General features: G+C 40.5%; 1 protein-coding gene across 1 annotated transcript in view; it reads right to left on the bottom strand.

Annotated features, from left to right (window-relative positions):
- The window catches only part of cacna1c (calcium channel, voltage-dependent, L type, alpha 1C subunit), a 172,594-nt gene that overhangs the window by 6,400 nt on the left and 145,614 nt on the right, over positions 1 to 20,580 (bottom strand). Inside the window, exons 30-45 of the mRNA XM_070853819.1 lie at positions 20,299 to 20,500; positions 19,532 to 19,690; positions 19,272 to 19,382; positions 16,052 to 16,135; positions 15,119 to 15,202; positions 9,007 to 9,093; positions 6,001 to 6,138; positions 4,430 to 4,495; positions 3,949 to 4,040; positions 2,368 to 2,530; positions 1,806 to 1,933; positions 1,586 to 1,682; positions 995 to 1,097; positions 747 to 848; positions 453 to 580; positions 141 to 281 (exon numbers count right to left, since the gene is read on the bottom strand). Of these exons, the coding sequence (XP_070709920.1) occupies positions 141 to 281; positions 453 to 580; positions 747 to 848; positions 995 to 1,097; positions 1,586 to 1,682; positions 1,806 to 1,933; positions 2,368 to 2,530; positions 3,949 to 4,040; positions 4,430 to 4,495; positions 6,001 to 6,138; positions 9,007 to 9,093; positions 15,119 to 15,202; positions 16,052 to 16,135; positions 19,272 to 19,382; positions 19,532 to 19,690; positions 20,299 to 20,500 (1,885 nt within the window). The remainder of the gene's footprint in view (positions 1 to 140; positions 282 to 452; positions 581 to 746; positions 849 to 994; positions 1,098 to 1,585; positions 1,683 to 1,805; positions 1,934 to 2,367; positions 2,531 to 3,948; positions 4,041 to 4,429; positions 4,496 to 6,000; positions 6,139 to 9,006; positions 9,094 to 15,118; positions 15,203 to 16,051; positions 16,136 to 19,271; positions 19,383 to 19,531; positions 19,691 to 20,298; positions 20,501 to 20,580) is intronic.

Below are 20,580 nucleotides of genomic sequence, written 5' to 3'. Positions count from 1 at the left end.
TATTTTAACTTCCAAGCACATGCAAGCATTTCTGTGTATGTGCATGGATGTGCAATAATCAAGCTGGACGCTGATGATCTCTCTCTTTCGCTCTCTCTCTCTCTCTCTCTGGAGAGTGAGTGAGGGTGTGTGTATCCAACCTTTACCCTGAAGATATCGTCCTCGGATGCAGCTGATACGGGCTCCTTCAAGCCTTTATCCAGCTCCTCCTCCACGGTCAGGTCTCCAGAGATGGCCCTCCGAATCTCTGGACCAATGTCATGCAGTGTCCGCAGGCCCGCCTACACACAGACACACAGACACCCTGAACTGCTGCACTTATTGTGGAATAACACAGTGACCAGCGTTTTGTTATTGCTGTCAAAACCCTGAAATAAGAAATCTGTTCTCACACATTATCTACACTATGAGTTATGATCAAGGACAGACTAAGCTTCTGTGTGTTTGTGTACCTGCAGAGAGAGGGCAGTTTTTGGGGGCACCTTGGCCACCAGCCCTTGTTCTTTCCTCTTCTTAAACTTGCGGAAATATTCCTGGATGAGGAAGGTAGCGTAGAATTTCCCGACTGTCACCTCATCATCTGCACAAAATAAAAAATATTATAATTACGACAGGTTAATGCTTAAAATAATGCCTCAATTTTTCAGAAAATTGTTACCAAGTTTTTGTTACAGTTAAAACAGAGAATGAAATCACAGCAAATAGTTTACGTAAGAATGAGACTCTCTCTGGCAAAGTATACATACCACCAGCAGGGGGCACTACTTGATCCAAGAGCTTCATGCTGGTTCTCTTCCAGATCTTCTTCACTATTGCCCTCAGTTCCTCATTGGCCTGCTCCAGGTTACCTGTGCACACATGAATGACAACATTTCCATCGAAGGCTCTAAATATGCATGTATGTATGCTGATGTCCACCATTGTGTTTGTGTATGAGTGCATCTTGTGTCTGTGCAATTGGATTACAGCCTTTGCTCATGTCTGTGTTTGTTACCTTCTGTCTTGATCCTGAGTGCTGTTCTGACCAGGGCAAACAGTGTGGCGTTGAACATCACTGTCCCATCACTGTTCAGAGGCATGTTCATCGACACTAGACGCTGCACGAGAGAAAAGATTTTGCTTGATCAAAATTTCAACATTAAATGACGCACAGGTAGATTTCCTCATCAGCTGCCAATTAATGCTAGCAGCTGAGATTTTGTTGAAAATGAGCAAACGGTAGTTTGACACTATGGTCTCAACTAATTTTCCTCTAGAGACACGTCAATGTCTAAATATCCCAAATATTTTCTCTACATGTATAATCTGCTGTCAGTGTGCCATTTGAGTCACTGTGGAAGCTGTTAAGAGGTGTAAATATATCATCACATTGATATCATAACGACAAATGTCTGTATATTTATCACACCTGACAAATAGAGTGGTTTTAATTCTGCCCCCAAATAGCAGTAGTATCAAAATGAAAGCCTGATAAAATATTTTGTATATTATCTACACCTCTGCAGCTTTCACACCATGTTTGGGAATTTGAGGGACTGTGTCTGTGTGTGTGTCTGTGTGTGTGTGTGTGTGTGGGTGTGTGTACCTTGCAGGCCACCCTGTGTGGACAGAGCTTTCCAAAGCCGAGGGGAGGTTGGATTCTCCGCAGCAGAGTCACCACATCCAAGTGCTTTATCCTCCCCCTGGAAACAGTACAGACGTCGCATTATAGTCACATTATAGTCACATTATAGTGTGATACAACCTCTGCAGATGAAAGCTGAATTTCTTGGATGGCATATACTGTTAATTCTCCGTAAACTCACTTAGCTTCTGGATCATATTCAGCCCAGATCCTCTTGAATTCGTCAAGATGATGCGGCCCCAGGATCGACCAATCCCGCGTCAAGTAGTCAAAGTTGTCCATGATGACGGCCACAAACAGGTTGATGATCTGGGGAATGGGGGATTAGTGAATTCATCTTTAATCTATTTAATAGCTCAACGTTTTGGGAAATATGTTTATTTACCTGCTTGAAGAGAGTAAGATGAGAAGATTGATACCACTGTCACATTAATATGGTAAATATGCTTCATATGCTTCACAGTTATAACAGTGGCATCCACCTTCTCATCTAACTCTCAGCAAGAAGGTGAATATGTCACACTATTTAACTCTCATACACTGCAACCACTGCTTACCTTGATGCATGAAACAGTTTGAGACTATGAACTATTAGATAAGGTTTTAATAACATTTTTCATTTACTGGGGGTTGTTTTCCGCCTTCCCTAGCTGTAATTAATTGTAATTACTGTAATCTTATCAAATGTTGACTTTTGATCTGTTTAAAAGAAGAAACCTTTCTCTTTCGGTCACTGTACTCACCAGAAAGGCACAGAGCATGTAGAAGCTGACGAAGTAAATAATGGCAAACTGGCTGCCACAGTCCTCGTTGGATGCGTTGTTCTCACTGGTCGATCCTTTCTCACACGGCCGGTTGGGCGAGCACTCCAGCATGATCTCCTGCCACGCCTCACCTGTCGCACATCTGATAGACAGACATGCATGCACACACATCCACACAAATATGCACACACGTTGACGCAGATATGCATGCAAATATACGCGCGTATACAGATACATAGAAGAAATGTACAGAGGCACACATACATGCATAGATGTGCGCGTGTGAACATCCGTGCACCAGCATGGAGTCACGTGTGCATTTATCCACACACACACACACACACACACAGAGACACATGGATGTGTGTATGTATGCATACGGGCATACAAGCATATAGTGACACGCATACACACGCACATAGATACAGAGACAGAGAGAGGCAGACACATACACACATAAACACAGACACACACACAGGCACAAGTGTTAGTGTGAACACCATAATAACCATCAAATCATAATAATATATCCTGATGCGCTGAATTTACAGAGCAACAACAAAGAAATATTTGCTTTGGTTGAACTGTGGATCAAAACTTGGTCAAAACTACGGCTGTCTTCCATTCTGAATACTTCAGCGCTATTAAACTTTCTGACTTTGCTGTTGCTTTTGTCAGGTGAACACTTTGGATGGGCTTTGCTGTTATTTATCAAGTGTTGACTGTTTACTGGACTTAAATTACACTGCAGTATGAAGTATCCAAGTATGCTGTCTCTCTGAATGGAAGCACATTGCTATGATATATTCCATGAAGGGGCCAGGACATAGAATATGAATGAATAGAAAAGATACCTTTAATGGCTTTATAGACAAATGCTTACAGAAATAATAATACCATAGTTTATTCAGTCTGATCTATCCTTTCAGTTTCTATGGTTTTTGTGCCCTGCATGGAATCTTACCATCATTGCAACCACACAGCACAGAGATGTTTCTGAGACTGGATCCAGGCAGTTTAAATGTATTATCAGTGGAGTCCTCTAACAACTGAAGAAGGTCTCCTCCTCAATGGACCAGAAGAGTCAAGTTCACAGCAATTATCAACTAACTACCGAACATACAGGTGCACAGATACAGTTGGATGCCGTTAAAGGTGATGAGGTGAAAGGTGATGAGTAACTCATGATTCTATGTGGGATATTTGGTGACATCGCTGCTATTTACAATTAGAACTTTTTGACTCTTGGCACAGTGGCAGTAACATGGTCTCATTGTACTGACAAAGCTGACAAAACATTTTCCCACACTGGCTCTTCACAGTCAGCTGAATTCACAGTTTGACATTTGCATATATCCAGGCATTTAATTAACTCACTGCTGTTCTAAGATATCAGTGGTAACCACTAATCTAAAACATAAATGGGAGAAATAAACTATAGGAGATCAAAGAGGGAAAGTTAATATGAAAGTTAGTGTTGCTGATGTGACACCACAGACATTAGTGATGGAGGGAGAAGAATACTAAAGAATGAAGATGAGGAGCAGTCATCTTCCTCACCTGAAGAGCAGCAGTACTGCCTGTGGGAATGTCTGGAAATTGTTGTTCCTGTTGATCTCTGTGTGGTCCCGCAGCGCTATCTTACCAAACATCTGCACGGAGGGAAGGAAGTAGTCACAGCACACAGGACATGACGTTAGCACTGACGAGAGGAAGCCGTTGCTCTCTGGCACAATCAAAATTAGAGGCTGGTTGTGCCCAGAAAATCAAATCAAAGTGTCTCCCTCTCATCACCAGTGATAGAAACAACTCAACAGCTTGTGGGAGAAACAGAGGGACACATGGAGAGAGGAGGAGGAGATACAAAGACTGGCTGGAGGAGGAAGAAAAGTGGAGTAGAGAAGGACGACGAGACCGCACAGGAACTCTGGATGACAAGACTCCAGGACAGACACAGGACGGAGGCCAGCTAGAAGAGAGGATGAGAGAGAAGAAAACACGACAGAGGGAGGGGAAGCCAGGTGACATGACGACAGCTTACCTGCATACCGATGACAGCGTATATGAAGAATAGCATCACTATAAGCAGAGCTACGTAGGGCAGTGCCTAAAGAGGAGAGAGACACATCAGTGGCAAGTTTTTGACAGCATTATCCTTCACCAAGGCCAGAGTCTATTCACTTTCATTCATATCTCATGTATCCAACTAGGGTTGATTAGCACGTATTCAGTTTCATTAAATAGCTTGAGACATTATGAAGGTTTTATCTGCACTTTATGGAGTGAAAGTGAACTGATCTGCAGCCCTGTGTGGCACAACACCAAAAACAATCCCAGACAAATCATCTGACATAGGAGTGAAAAACCTTTGTAATGTCATAAACTGCTCTCTGAGTTTAGCCAAAAGACCAGTCCCATCGTACTGTAGCAGGTATGTTTTTTTTTTTTTATATTTACACACCTGGGCAACTATGTAGAACTGAAGTCCTGGCTAACTTTACCCATGTGCCTGGGAGAGCAGGGCCAAATCATGATGAATGAATGAATGAAAAAGTAACCAGTAAAGTAAGCTCAATTAGACAAAGGGTACAGTAAGCTTTTAAATGCCTACTTGTATCAGAACAGTAATATATTCATGGCCACTTCTGATTTTCAAATTCAACACCATTGTTGAATTTTGCTGTTTCACCAATATTTCCAATCTCAGTGACTGTACTGGCACATGAAGTGGCCTGTCTCAGCTAACACAAGAGAGAGAACAGGTTATTTTAATTTCCGCAATACTCACTATCAAATGATTTCATTTTTTTGGTGGAGTGCTTCATTAAACTTATCTACTGCTTAACCCGCCTACAGGGAATGGTGGGCTTTCAGGGGTTAGTAGTAGGGTGTTGGAGGGAAAAGGGAGTAGAAGAAAAAGTGGAGGAAGAAGAGGAGGGATGAATAGTAAAGAGGAGAAAAGAGATCGCTGGTTAAGGTTTTTGAGTTCCTGCCTGTTTCCCCAGCTTCGTGTCCCTACATCCCTCCCTGCCTCGACAGCAAGACTCCTAAACCACCTCTCCGTTACCTCACACCTTCCCTCTTTCTTTCCCTCCTTCTTTCCCATCTAGGATAAACAGCCAGCCATCCCACCGGCCTCTGACTTGTGGCAAAAATAGGAGGTGGAGACGAGGAGGGAGGAGGCAAGGAAAGGAAAGGTGGCTTGTGAGACTCCATCAGGCTGGATTTACACAAGACCTAGGATATTTTTAGCCCCATGTGACTCAGATCTGAAACTACAAGATGATTTGCAGAGTATTAGTCACATTAAATGAGTCTACTCTGCATTAATTAAGCAGATAATCACCTCATTGACTGAATAGTAATTAAGTTAACAAAAGTATGACCTTTTAACAACTGCATATGGCATACAAACATAAGAATAACTATGCCAAGTTTGGATCACAAAATCTGTTGTAACTATCTAGAGTAAAAAGTGAAATGTAGTTAAAATAGTAATATGACACCAATCTGGATCGCACTAGGGTTAAAGCTCCACATTGCCTCTGCAATTTCTGTCCTGTGTAAACCCAACCCCCTGCTCTAGCATGTTGTGTCCGGTTCTCCCCTCACTTGGAAGGATTTGATGAAGGTCCACAGCAGGGTCCGAATCCCTTCCCCGCGAGACAGCAGCTTCACCAGCCTCATCACGCGGAACAGCCGGAAGAAGGTGATGGAGATCCTGGCGTTCTCTTCAGAGTTCTGCAGTCCCTTTTGGTGGGGTTTGGTGTTTTTTCAAGAAAAAACACAGGACGCATGGGGACACATGCAGATAGGTAAGGGAGGGAAACACGCACACACATACGCACATACATACACAGATAAGTAAGGATAATCACACAAACATACACACATGCATATGCGCACACAGACATATGCAGAAATGCAGACATACAAGTAGCATCCGTATGCATATTCCCACCCACACATATATGTGGATGTAAATATGTATAACACACACACACACACGCACACACATACACACTGAGTTAATAAATGGAAATCTGCGTCCTACAAAATCCCATCAAAATCAACTGACAAAAGAGATCTTGGAGAGAATCGGGCAATCATGCTTATTTTTCTGGCTTCATGGAAAAATCACTTGGCAACAAAGAGATTCACAAACCATTCATCATCTTCCTAAATACACCACATAGATCCAAACGTGCAATTAGACAAGTCAAAAATGCCTGCATTAATCTTAAGTCATATTACTGGTTTTTAAATCACTGCTGTTACCCCTAGCTAAATGCTGTCATAATCAAGGTGAAGAACACACTCTTGTTGTTTCTATAACGTATCCCAGGTAAATCCCTTCTTGAGATGGCTTTTGACAAACAAGCGTTAAAATACTTTAAGAGTCCCTGAAGTAAATCATCTGCTGAAGGAATGCTATGCACTAAAAATCTAACAACTAAAACCGGGCCAGAGAGATTTCCATCGATGGAGGTAAGCTCTTTTATAAATCACTGATAACAATTCACAGCAGATACAGTACAGGAACCCTAGCCTGCAGGCAGATTCCTGTTTCAATAAATCATGCAGGCAGGCTAATTGTTTATCTGTCAAGGAGCAACTGGCCACCGGGAGAAACAATCTAAAGATGACATTCGGTTGGATAAAAATATCACTGCTCAATCTGGCCACTTTTTGGTAAAAAAATATAATATTCTCACCGGTGGTAAATCTCTTTATGACCCCACCAACTGTTTTATTTTCAGAGCCTCTACCAATGAACCAGGCCATACCTTCAGGCATGTAAGCAATCTATTAACTTTGTATACTTTGGAAATTTGCCATTTATTCAAAATATACCTGAGAAAAAGCTCTGAAGTACAAGCTTGAGAGGCAGTGTAGCTTTCTAACTGTCTATTGTCCCAGTACTCATCCACAGGAAATAACTCCATGATGAAATATTCAGCCATCTTGCTGAGTGCTATTCTAATACAGATTTATTTATTCATGCTGCTGCTGCTCGTTCTCAGGGACAAAAAGATCCGGAAAAAACAATGGCAACATCAGGAGTTGTGTAAAGCATGATGCAGTTAATATAGCGACTAAGGACCATGTATATTATTCACAACTATACCACAAACGGCAGATGACTCGCTTGAACCCAAAGATGCCAAATCATCAGCAACCATAACAGCAGTAACACCTAACTACACACTTCCACACAAACACACCACTATGCATAGAATAAACTTGACCACAAGAACCTGCATCTTTTCTACGATAACAACACAGCTACAACAGTGCCATACTACACCTGTCTTCACTGTAATAATTAAATGTGACCCTAAAAACACAAGATCTGACCTCTAAATCTGTTTCGTGCCATTTGTGTTTTTCCAAGAGGCCATCAATTCTTTATGCTAATCCCACAGAGAAAACACAGTGTGCTCCTACAAAGGACTTGCCGTTCTCCACACATCTTACTGCAGTTTGGGATAACAGATGTCACATGTTACTTTTCAACATAAAACATGTTAGAGTTGTGTTCAGAGAACTAACTGATCCAAGATGATCTATAGAAATCAAAGATGGGAAAATTCATCACACTGATTTTATCGTTCCATAACTCCTGGATACGTGTGAGCAGTTTGGGTACTTTCTGAGGGTAGATGTCACATTTTTATGGTGATGCTGTAGTGTTGACAAGTGACTCAAGACATGAGTCGTCCCAAACTCCGCTGGCAGATATGCTGAAAATGACACGTCCTTCTGAGGAGTGTAAGTCAGAAGTCTGCACTGCATGTAATACCACAACTGGACCACAGTGGGGACCATTGCACCATTGAGAAAGTGGGGTAGTGAGCGGGAGAGGTACAGTGACAGTAAGTGTAACAGAGAGAGAGAGTGAGTCTGAATAGGAAGAATAGTTTAAATTATTCAGAGACATCCAAACAAATAGACTGATTGACAGATAGAAAGAATAGACAAGATAGACAGATTGACTGACAGATAAACAGAGTGACAGACATAGATAGATAGATAGATAGATAGATAGATAGATAGATAGATAGATAGATAGATAGATAGATAGATAGATAGATAGATAGATAGATAGATAAACAGATAGGTAGATAGATAGATAGACAGATAGATAGATAGATAGATAGATAGACAGATAGTGGGCCAGTGAAGAGGAGTGAAAGAAAGACAGCGTGATAGCGTGACCATGATGGCTTGCGCCGATGACGAAGCACTAACGATACCACACCCATAAGGAAAGGGGGAGCAAGTTGCAAAAGCCATGGGGGAGGTGGGGGCAGCGGGCACCATGGCAACAACAATAGTCACAAGACTTCACTTATACTAGGCCTGCACGATACAGTGTCCTTCACCATACACACACATATATATAAACATGTAAAAGTACAAGTAACAGCTACACAGATATAACTCTGGACATGCTGCAGAAGATGACAGCCAGAGGAGAGATGACAGCACGAATGAAAAGCCAAAAGTTTGGGATCATACCATGGATGGCGTAGCAGAAGGAGGGATGGAAGGATGTGGGGATAGAAGGATGGTGGAGGAGGTAGGGAGGCGGACGAGGTTACCGTCGGAGCGTACCATTGGCCTTACCGCAGGGGGGTGAGAGGAGGAAGAGGAGGAGGAGGACGAAGAAGAGGAGGACGAGGACGAGGAGGAGTCAGCTGGCTTTAAGGAAAGGCAACAAAGATCAGCACCAGAGCAGCGCCTTGGTGTGTGTGTTTGTGCGTGTCACTGTGCATGTACAGGATGTGTGTTTTAGTGTTTTATTGACTAGCAAATAGTTGGCACCAGCTGTAGTGAGGGTTCAGTCTCTGATCAACCCTCACATGGTGGAAAGGTGACAAGAAGTACTTTTATCTGGACCATAGGGAAGACTTCTGGGAGATATTGCTGCATATTGAAACTGGCCCCATCCTCAGTGGGTACCACATCAGACTAAACCCCTTCTGATCATAGCACTAGAAAACTGAAACGTGTAGGAAGTGTAAAATATTGGGAAATTGGTGTCCAATGCTTTGAGGGCCAGAATAATGAATGATGAGGCAAAGGGGAAAAGAGCTGGTTGTGTAAGTGTTTCTGTGCACCATACAGTGGTCTAAGCCCGTGGGTGTGTGTGTATGATGATGGAGGGGCGCCTCTGTAGCTATCTGTTTTTCTTTCTGCCAGCTGAAGCTAAAGTTACAGTAACAGTGGCTGAAGCTGTAGCTTAACTCAGACTGCAGTTACCAAATGCATCTTGGCATTAAAGGTAAATGCCTCCTTTGAATGTGTGATACTCAAACCATTCTTTGACCTGAGAATAGTTAAGATCCTGATGAAATTAGAGTGGTTTGGACCTTGTGAACTGAATAAATAAAGTAGCTTTGTTGTATGTTGTTTGTGGTCCAATAATTGTCAATTAACAAGACCACTTACAACTTTAATCTGGGTCAAAGAATGGCTAGGTTGAATACCACAGTAATAAAGATGGATTAACATCATCTCAGTCAGTTCCACCGATGATGATTTTAGATGCTTTTGGAAATTGGAGCCCACAAATACTTACATAACATTGAGAGGCACAAAGATACAGCAGGGAGACGCCTATTGGTCAACCCTGGCATTGCAATATTTTACACTGCTGAGAGTGATAGATTAACTGGTAATTTAATCCATGACTCTAGAGCTGTTCACTCTGCGTAGGCATTGGCCCTGTTAAAATCCTTTATCACAAAATATGGCATCATTATTTCCAATCTTTCCTGGAATAAAGCAAGGCCTGAGCAGGTATGATTAACTTTGAAAGAGGCAAGAGGGAAACAAAGTAGGAAAGAAGCAACAAAAGATTGAAAAAGGGAAAGAATTCAGGTGAAAAAATGGTAACAAAAGAGGAAATGAGAGCATAAGAAGGAGAGCAAAAATGGAAATAAAGGACAAAGAGCAAGAAAAAATTACGGAAAGAGGGAAGGAAGGAAGGAATGATGCATTTAAAGGAATTCTAACAGAGCCATACACACAACTTTGTGATCACACGCAACAATGATGTTCACAGATTAATAAATTACTGTGATTTATCAATTACTTTTCTTACTTATAAACTTGTATTACAAGCATCATTACTCTGTACCACTTATCTAATAAGTTAGCAACCAAGACACAGTTCATTTGTTGATGTTTTAGGAGGAGAGAAGTGGTAGAGAAAGAGTGAGTGAAGAAAGAGTGTGTGTGTGTGTGTGTGTGTGTGTGTGTGTGTGTGTACATGTTGAGAAGAGCTGATGCATTATGGTATGAAGAAAAGTTGGATAGAAGGACAACTGTAGGAAGGATAGAAGGAAGGAAGGGAGGGAGGAGTGATGGATAAACTGAGGGTAAAGATGAGTTGGAGAGGTGGGAAGGAAGGAAGGAAGGAAGATTGCACTTATTTATACTAAGTGCAGTCTAAGTTCAAACTGTGTGTTTGTGTTTGTATGTAGTTGTGAATTATACAGACGGCCAATTTAAGCACAAATGAATCTGAATTTACTTCAGTTCAACATGAAATCAGAACTATGATCCAGAATCATATTAAAGTCAAATCATTATTATATTTATATCATAATTCTAATTTTATTATTATGAAGTGACACAAAATACTGAGGCTACAGTGAACTGAGTGGCCCTGGAGGATCCGTGCATGGGGTGTAATTTAAACCAAAAAAATCAGTAGAAAAACAGTCAATATGTAAATAACTGTACAGTAGTCCTGGAGGCTGAACTACAGTGCAGTTGTGAGTTACTGTAGTTGCAGCTCATTGTATTTCTGAGCTCATTTAAAATGAACTTGAGGTGTTTTCTCACAATGCACGTCATGTTTTCAAGCAAAGATTTCATCAGTTCAGTCAGTTCAACAGGTAACATGGGTTTCTTGAAAACACTTTTACCTTTAAACACCTATTTGTTTATATATTTGAGCCATTTATTGTTACGTTGAAATACTTCAACTTAAAGTGCATTTGGATTTAATGCACTGGGAATAAAAATTTGCAACAAGCTAATATCAGAATGATTTTCATCATTTAATAATTTTTATTTTAATATATAACAGACCTCTTAGGCTATGTGAAAAACATGAGAGACCCATGCTACCCAGCTTGCATTTCAGGTGAGCAAGCAGCACCACAAACCAACGAGAAAGAAGACAAGAGAGACAGAGAGGTAAACGTCCATAAAAGAGGAGTTAAGTGAACCAAAAAAGCTCAGAAAGAGGAGAGAGATTGAGAGGAGAAGAGGAGGCATTCCGAAATAGAAGGAAAGAAAAAGAGAAATAGATGCAGTCCATACTGGCATCATCTGCAAGACACCGCTCAGAGCAAACCACTACCAATCTGTTCACACTACTGCTACTCAAACCAAAACCAAAAAACGAAAAGAAACCATATAAGATTTAAGAAGCACCCGCAGGTTGCTGGGGGGGGGATTAGAGACCCAGGATTAAGGAAGTTTTCTGATTCAAAAACCATAAAAAGTGCAGCTAATCTAAGTCAACGAGGACCCAACAGAGTAGTGAAGTGGGTGCACTTAAACAAGACATTTTGGCCATTCAATATTTACTGAAGGCGATAACATTTTAAAAGCTGGCCTGTTACTACACTTCACTGTGTACTGGAATGCAATGAAAGAGACAGTTGTTGGCAAGCTGCTACTATTAGTTTCTAATTGCATTGCTCAGTACGTTAAAAAGCATTCACTTGTGCTTTAGTGCTGAAATGCAGTGGCAGGCTAAAATCTAAAATGTCTATGTGACAGGGTCCCAGTTCAAAAACAGTCAAGAGTTCTCACTGGATTGAAGTGCGGAGGGTTTCTTAAAAAAGAAAAATAGAAACGGTAGCTTGGGCATCTCATCACCCAAATTATTAAAAAAAACACCAGAGAATAAGAAAAAAAAAATAGACTTGGGGCATGCCTTTAGGTTAGGGGTGAGAGAAGAAAATAATGAATCATTCAGAAAGAACTGCAAACCAATCAACCAAATCAGTCAAACCAAATGAAAGGCAAACTCCAAACCAGAATGTTAAGTGCAACATCAGTGACTTGTATAGATGACAAAAGATGTATATCTCTGGCCCAACGAACGTCAGTATAAAGGTGGCTCATCTAATCGATCACTGGTTAAATATTGTCAGTTCCCAATAGAGATGTCATATCTCAAAGAGATTCTTTTTCTCTCTGTCAGCCCTTATTAAGTGTCTATGTATATATTTATCCATTTATATACATCTCTCTCTCTCCATTGACATTGATATTGACAAGTATACTTCGCTTCAAGATCAGCATGACACGTGAGTCCCTTGACATAAAATTCCTGTAATAACTAGGTGGAATAAAACATAAAATATTCAAGTACAGTTTAGAAATTACCCATTGTTGTTTGTATGCAGCTTTGTCAGCCTCTCGTGGGGACAAATGGATTGCCTTTCTGAAGGCACGAACACAACTGGTCAGCTCATACACCCCTGGGATACGCTAACCTTATTTGTATGCCTGACCAGAGCTTTCTGAGGTGAAACACACTGCACTCCACCACGAGGGAACAAACCGTGGACCCGTGTGTATATCTTTTCTTTTCTTCATGTCCTCAAACCAGCATCAGGATAAGGGTGCGAGAGGATTTCAGCCACACCTATACTTACTTATATCTGTCTGTAACTGATGTGACATTATCAAAAACTGTTGAAGCTAAAGCTAACCTGAGACATTAAATCCATGTTTTCACGGACACTGACTTAGTGGATGGAGATTATACAGTAAAAATTGTGACCAAAGAAACTTTAGAGAAACCTGCTCATTCGCTGTCTTGCTGAGAGTTTGGCGCGGAGGTTGATACCGCTGTTGAAATGGACGCAGTAGTTTGTTGGCTTATCTTAATTTAACATAAAGACTGGAAGGTGTGGAAAGCACCACACAGGTTCAAATTTAATGAAAAGATATTAAAGTATTGATCTTCTCATCTTACTCTTGAATATAAAGCATTTAAATGTAGTCCCCAAAATACCCAAATCATTTTTTAAAGGATCAATCCTGTTTGGTTTATTTTGTGGTGAAACACCGAAACACTAATTACATTATGAAATAATAACCTACAGCTAACAATAGAGCACTGCATCTTGAATGTTTCAATTGCTTTGTAGAACCAAGTAAGACTGTGTGTCTTTATAAGCTGACACATAGACAGTATATCAAAGTTAGACTCATATACAGTTGCCTCCACATAGTGAACTTCCATTTGATCTACTTTCAGTCCCCTCAGGAATTTTCTCTAGATGTTTGCTACTAGAGATACAAAGTTCTGCAGACTGAAGCTGAGGCATCAAATGAAATGAAGCCATAGATTCTTCTGCAAAAATCCCCCTCACACTAAAACTATAAAGGTTTTTTATGTGACATTCAGCCTCTTGGCCAGTCTGATCATTTTCTTCTCTGGCAAATCAGCACACTCAGCAAGGCTTATCCTCTTCTAAGGCTAAATGAAGTGGAGTTCTGTCCAGCCACACTTTGCAGTTTTCATGGTTCTCAGACTATTCTCCTGCACTTTGAATATCACATGAATAAAACACCAATTATCCCTGAAGTGTAAATACGATAGACACTCAACATTTGACTTGTGTTTGGGATATTCATTCTTATTCAGCCCCACTGTTGACCACAGGGCCTCCACGTCGATAATAAGTGAATTCATACATACATTTACATAAATTTCATGGGTCCTGAGTAAATCCATTTATGGATCAAATTGTTCCTCATGTCTGCACGTTGCTATTGTCGGACAAAACCTTTAAAAAAACGTAACTTGTATTTTTCTCATTTGAATTTAAAGTTTCTCTATTGATTTATGAATTGAGAGTCTCATGACCCTTGAGGGTCAAAACACCTTTGTTCAAAATGGGAATCTGTATTTGTTCCTTCTTTCCAGAAAGTCTGTTTTTTTTTTTTTGCAGAAATGTGGATCTTTTCTGAAGACATCTAAGGCCTGGATATAGCACCTTTATATCTGTCATGCTATACAGTGTCCATCATGCCAGGGGAATGGACACTATCCCCTATGGCAATGATAAAAGATCAAATAAAACAAATGTGAAACCAAACCAAGTGCTGAGCCAATGCAATAGGTTCTATTGGCGAATGCAATAGTTTTTGATGCTATTGATGCTCAGCAGACCGAGGCATGAATACCTATCTGAAGCAGTCTCAAATGTCGGAAAATCTACACAAAATACTACTAAAACTAAGAAAATAACTGCTGAAGATAAATGTGCAGGCATGGGAAGGAGAGCAAGTTGGGAAACAAGTTGGGTTTTACAATCTCTATTGTTAAAAAACACTGTATTTTAACAAAAAATATAATGGAGTAATGATAAAGTTTTCCCCAACAGCCAACATATTTAATGTAAATCAAATTATTATCATTTTAATGTCAAGGGTCAAAATTCTCCAAGCACAATTTAGTGTTTCATACGCTTTAAATAACACAAACCCTTCAGAGGGCACAGTGCTCTGTTTTGATTGTGCTACATCTGGCAGACTTATTCAGCCATCTCTTAGGTTCAAATGTGCAGCTGAAGTTTCCTAATCATTTGAAAGCATGCGAGATGGGTATCAGCTCTCGGTCTGTTTGTGTGTGTGGGAATGGCAGATCAGGCAGGCAGGAAGGGAGGGAGGGAGTTGGACTACTTACGTTAACCTCAGTGATCGCTATGTCAACAATGCTACCCACAACTATCAAGGCATCAAATGTGTTCCATGCATCAACAAAATAATGCTGCGTAGGGGTGGAAAGAACAGAAAAACAACAGAAGAAAAGGACAGAACATAAGACATTTAAAAAAATGGAAAGAACGAAAATCAAAGGAGAGAGGAGAAAAATAAGATAAAACATTATATACATGAGCATTGGAGTTTTTAGTAGGAGGAGAGAGAAATAATCAACAAAATTAAACGGCAAAAAGGAAAATAAGGGGCAGTCTAAAAGAGATGGACAGCAGAGGAAGAGCAGCGGCGATCAGTCATGCTTGTCCATGAGAGGAAAATGTCAACAACAACAACAACAACAGTAAAGAACAAATTGCAACAAAATCACAACAAAAAAAACGCCCCTGTTGCTGCGGTTAAAAAATGAAAAGATGTGTAAGTCTGTTTGTGATTGGTCAGTGAGTTAGTTCAGTTAGTGAGGGAATCAAACCTGAGGACATGTCACAGTCTGACAAAAAGTGGGGAAAAAAATCAAGAACCCAACAACATCTGAGGTACCGTTAGGAATTAGGAAGGAGGACGCAGGACAGAAACCCTTTGAGTTCAAAGCTAAACCCTGCCTTTGTTCAATCTACTTCTTATGAAACCCAGGAAGAAACTCGTTCTCGCTCAGGAACCCTTGCGGTTGGGGGTCCCGTGAGTAGCAGCGGCCATCTTGGAGTTAAGGATGGAGAGAGAGAAGAGAAAGAAGAGGCAGAGAAGGGAGGAAGAGCGATGAGAAGGAGAGACAGCACAACACAGAATAGCCACGAAGGAAAGGAGAGTGGCAGGAAATGAAAGACTCAAGAGGGAGCAAGAGGGCACGAGACAGAGAGAAAGAAGGAGCGACAAGGAGAGTGAGAGTGGGCATCGTACTTACGTTGATCTCACTGAGAATGACGTCTATTATGCTGCCAATTACGATGAGGAAATCAAACACATTCCAGGGATCACTAAAGTACCCCTACACAGGATGAGGTGAGCAAGAGGAGGAGGAGGAGGGTAAGAAAGGTAGGTTAGAAGGAAAACAACATCTGCTGCTACTTCGCAGCCCTATTAAGGTGGTATGAGGTTGTACACTAAACTGAAGGAGCAAAAAAAAAAACTGCTGATGACCTGACACATGAAAGAATTTTGATTATAATGAACAGAATCAACTCGTTTCCTTTGCAGTATCCGTTCATCGAGTACAGCTGGATTTCCTGCTCTCTTAAGGATGGCGTGTTAGATAGCAGTTACTTAAGTCTTCCATCAGCATCTTGGGGCAATTCACCAATGCTATGGCAGTGATTATACTCAAAGCCCACTTTGTTTACTTAACTTATTGTGGGCAATTCATCATCAGCACTAGTACAAAGTGAGTGTTTATGAAATACATCCACACAGCCTCAGGCCAAAACATGATCATTTGGGCTGCTAAAATAAAAACATATTACGTGTCCTGTAAAAGGAGAGAGCTGCGTCTCATAGAGATCGCGTTATGCTCTGGTGTGGAGACACAGCTTCAGTGTACTTGAACTTGGAGAGAGAGCCAAGATGTGCCAGGGGGATCTTGGAAACTGGCCCGGCACATGGCGTTTTCAGAAAAAAATTCCATATACTGTAAAATAAATTACATCTCATTCACATTTTGGCTGGTTGTTTTCCCATAGCACACAAACATTTTATTTTGTCACTGCGGGTTTGGAAGGCTAATTATGCTCCCATGCTTGCACAAATGTTATGCTGCGCGATGGGAGAAAATCTGCTAATTAGAGTTAATGTATGTCTTAAAATTGGAAGGATCACTGTCTGGATAATGAGATGTAAGGCCCCTTCATTTATTTTTTGGAAGTCTTATATTGAACTGTACTTTATTATGTAGTAAACCTATAGAACAACTGAATAACTGAGGAGAAAAACATAAAGTTGGAAACACTATGCACAAAAAAAAACCCCACTTAATTGTGTGCATCAAACTGATAAATTGACAGATACAGAGGGATACTGAGAGAAGATCAATCTTACTGATCTATTTTAAGCTTCATCATCTGTCATCAGCAACTGAGGTATCATCATAAAAAGCAAAAACTCCTCTTGCCAGAATTCACCTGCACCCAATGGCATTCTGCGAATACTATTCTAAGGTATCCTTGGAGTCTATCATGGTTTTACTGAAGTTCTGTTCAGGTGTAAGAACACTGATGTCAGACCAGAGTTAAACATTAGTGACACCAAACTCAGCATTAGTGTGTAAATGCTGATGTATGGAGTGAGTTGATTTATTTGACAAACTAGCATAGACCCTCTTTAGTTTAACAGTGAAAAGTAAGACGTGCAGCACCATACCACACAATAAAAAACACAAGCAAAAAAACAATAAAAACATGTAAAAGATCCATGTAACCGCACCCCCCCCCTAGAAGGAAGGCTGAAAGGCTGAGGCAGTGAAACCTGTTGAAAAGTTAAAATGCATTAGCATACATCTTTTTTTCACAGAGCAAATGTTTCTGGAGCTGATCCCACGTGTGCGTTGATGACTGTGATAGCTGAGAAGTAAAACTGTTAGTGAGCCGCTCCTCTGTGTGTGCTGTTTAAAAGGGAAACCAATGAAAACAAGTCACATCCTAAAGTTGAAACTCAGTCACACACAAATAAATTGGTGTACTTTCATTAACGCTGTTCAGTATTGCTTGGGAACATGTTATCATGCTGCACTTTAACTTATTATATAGACTAAATTCATTAAAGAAGGAAAACATAACTTGTATATTTTCTCAAGGCTTAAAACCTGTACAGTTTTGTGCTGCAGAAACCCTGATCATTTTGCAAAAAATGTCTGGTATTTTAAATTAGTCTTACTGGAATTAAACATTACATTATGTATTATTATGTATGAACATTATATACATAATGCAGCACAGCATAATGTCAGTTCCCAAGCTTTAAAAGTTGCCCTGCACAGTTAGGGGGTGAATTCCAACCGGGGCAGCCTGTGCCTGAAAATACTACAATGCATGCATTGCTGCCCAGATTAAGTGGTCCAAGTAGATCATTATTTTCAAAGGTTATTACAAGATAATCATGTGTCATCAATCTTACTAAAAGCAAACATTTTGAAGAACATCATTTAGATATTCTAATTGAAAAGACAAAGACATATTGCATTTTGATTAGTAACTAGAAAACCCTGATTCCCAGATACTGATATTTTGGTGAATGACATTAGTTCCAGCAACTAACTTCAAGCAATTAACTTCACATGAACTAAAATTAGGGAAAAGTTTAATTAATTCCCTTGCAGACCAAAAATAATGGTATGTTTTAAACCTGGGGTAGTTAGAATTGATACATTGAATAGACAGATATGGTATGGATGAATATCATTATAATAGTTAGAGTGAACATAATGTGTAAAAGGGACACTGGCTCTGTTGCTAGGTATCCTGGAGGGAAGGCTAAAAAAAGAAAAGAAAAAATTACCCTTAGCAGGCGGTTTGATTTCACCTTCATATTTCTGCAGCTCTTTTTAGTGTACTAAAGGACTCAGTGAACTAAAGTAAAGAGGCTTCATGTGTTTTTGTCATTGCTGTTTGGTTCAATATAATCTGTAAAAAATATAACCTGGAAATACTTGTTTTACGCTTGATTAACAACCTATATTGTGCAACAATGGGGAAGTGGTCAAAATATAATATTATACTATGTTGTCCGTCTTCAGGGATTTTCCACAACCCTGCTCTAATGAGGGAAACATTCCCATCTGTTACTATTTAAATGTCTGATGCACCAGGAAGTTGTAAGATTGGACCAATAAACCCACACAGCTACATAGCAACAACAGCAGGGTAACAAGGGAGCAGTGAGATTTTAAACCACATGACGCCGTCCACTAATCATGTTTTAACTCCATGATATCGTAATTATCTGGAGGAAATGACATAGGGATTAGGAATATACAGTTCAACATCATTATTTGCAATATGTCATTAAATGCCTGAAATGTATTAAGTTATCATTAGTAACAATCTACTGTAACCTACTGAACCTACAGAAGATACACAGTATGTTACTGTAATAGAAACTTATTCTATTCCATAACTACAGAAAAGTGGACCTACCCTGGGTTTGAAGGCGATTAGTTTAAGGATCATTTCCACAGTGAAGAGCCCAGTGAAGAGCATGTTGAGGATGTTCATGGCATCATTGAAATTTTTGGTCTGTCCATGATGCTGTCAAGACACATAAACAACATATTAATGCCCACAAAAGAAGGGAGTTTTATTAGAGCTGTCCAAGGTCTTGACTGTAATATTTCACCATTTCATGCGTGTACTTGCGTTCATCTGTGAGTGTGTATGTGTGTGTGAGGGACACTCACCTGCATGGCCAGACAGATGGTGTTGAGAAGGATGAGTGTGAACATCAGGTACTCAAAGTAGGTGGAGTTGACCACATACCACACTTTGTACTGGTAAGGGTTCTTGGGGATGTAGCGACGCAACGGACGTGCCTTCAAAGCATACTCCACACACTGACGCTGTGACACACACACACACATACACAAATGAACACACACAAATGCAGATATTAGCTTTTCATTTTTGTCTGGTGATGTAGTTCCTCAACTCCTCATCACTCTGTCTGTCTGTACTCAAAACGTCATGGAGGTAAAACTGTAGAAGTGTTTTCTTGCGGTCTAATAAAGCCTTTTCCACCACAGACTATTCTTCCACCATTCCTGTGCATTTCCATGCTCTTGCTGAGACATGGATCATCACTGAGAACACAGCTGCAATGACTTGGCCTAGCTCCCTCTTTAAGCTTTAGTCTGATCTTCTGCCTGAACTGCTGCAGCTCCCTCCTGGCTGGACTCCTGAAGTAGTTCAGCCACTAAAACTCATGTTCATGCCTCTCCAGATTCTCCCACGTCTCATACCCACTGCCTGGCCTCCATTCCCTCTCTCTTGTGCCTCCTGAATGTCAAAATGACTTCCCCACTTCAGTCAGAACGGCAGAGTCACTCTCCAGCTTCTTCTGTAACTTAAAAACCCATACGTCTATCTTGCTGCTAAACAAAAGCATAAAACTGAATGTATACACACACAAAGGTGAGCAAAAATTCAATAATAGTAATATTAATCAGACCTGGTTCTTGTCCAGCTCACAGTTCTTATATTCTTGCTCTCCTTGCTCCTGGAATGTGACAATGACGAAACCGACGAAGATGTTCATCATGAAGAAGGCGATGATGATAATGTAGATGATGAAGAAGATGGAGATGACCACACGGTAGTTGTAGATGGGTCCGACATCCTCTGCGTGAGAGTCTATGGCCCGGTACAGTAACCTAGGGGAAGGGGGGGCACATTCAGTGACAGAACAAAGGCAGGTGCAGATTGTAGAACAGAAAGAGGGTGAAGACAGAAA

Source organism: Pempheris klunzingeri, chromosome 22, assembly GCF_042242105.1.
Source record: "Pempheris klunzingeri isolate RE-2024b chromosome 22, fPemKlu1.hap1, whole genome shotgun sequence".
Lineage (NCBI taxonomy): Eukaryota > Metazoa > Chordata > Actinopteri > Acropomatiformes > Pempheridae > Pempheris > Pempheris klunzingeri.
Note: the sequence above shows the minus strand (reverse complement) of the source record. Positions and strands in the feature narration are given on the sequence as shown.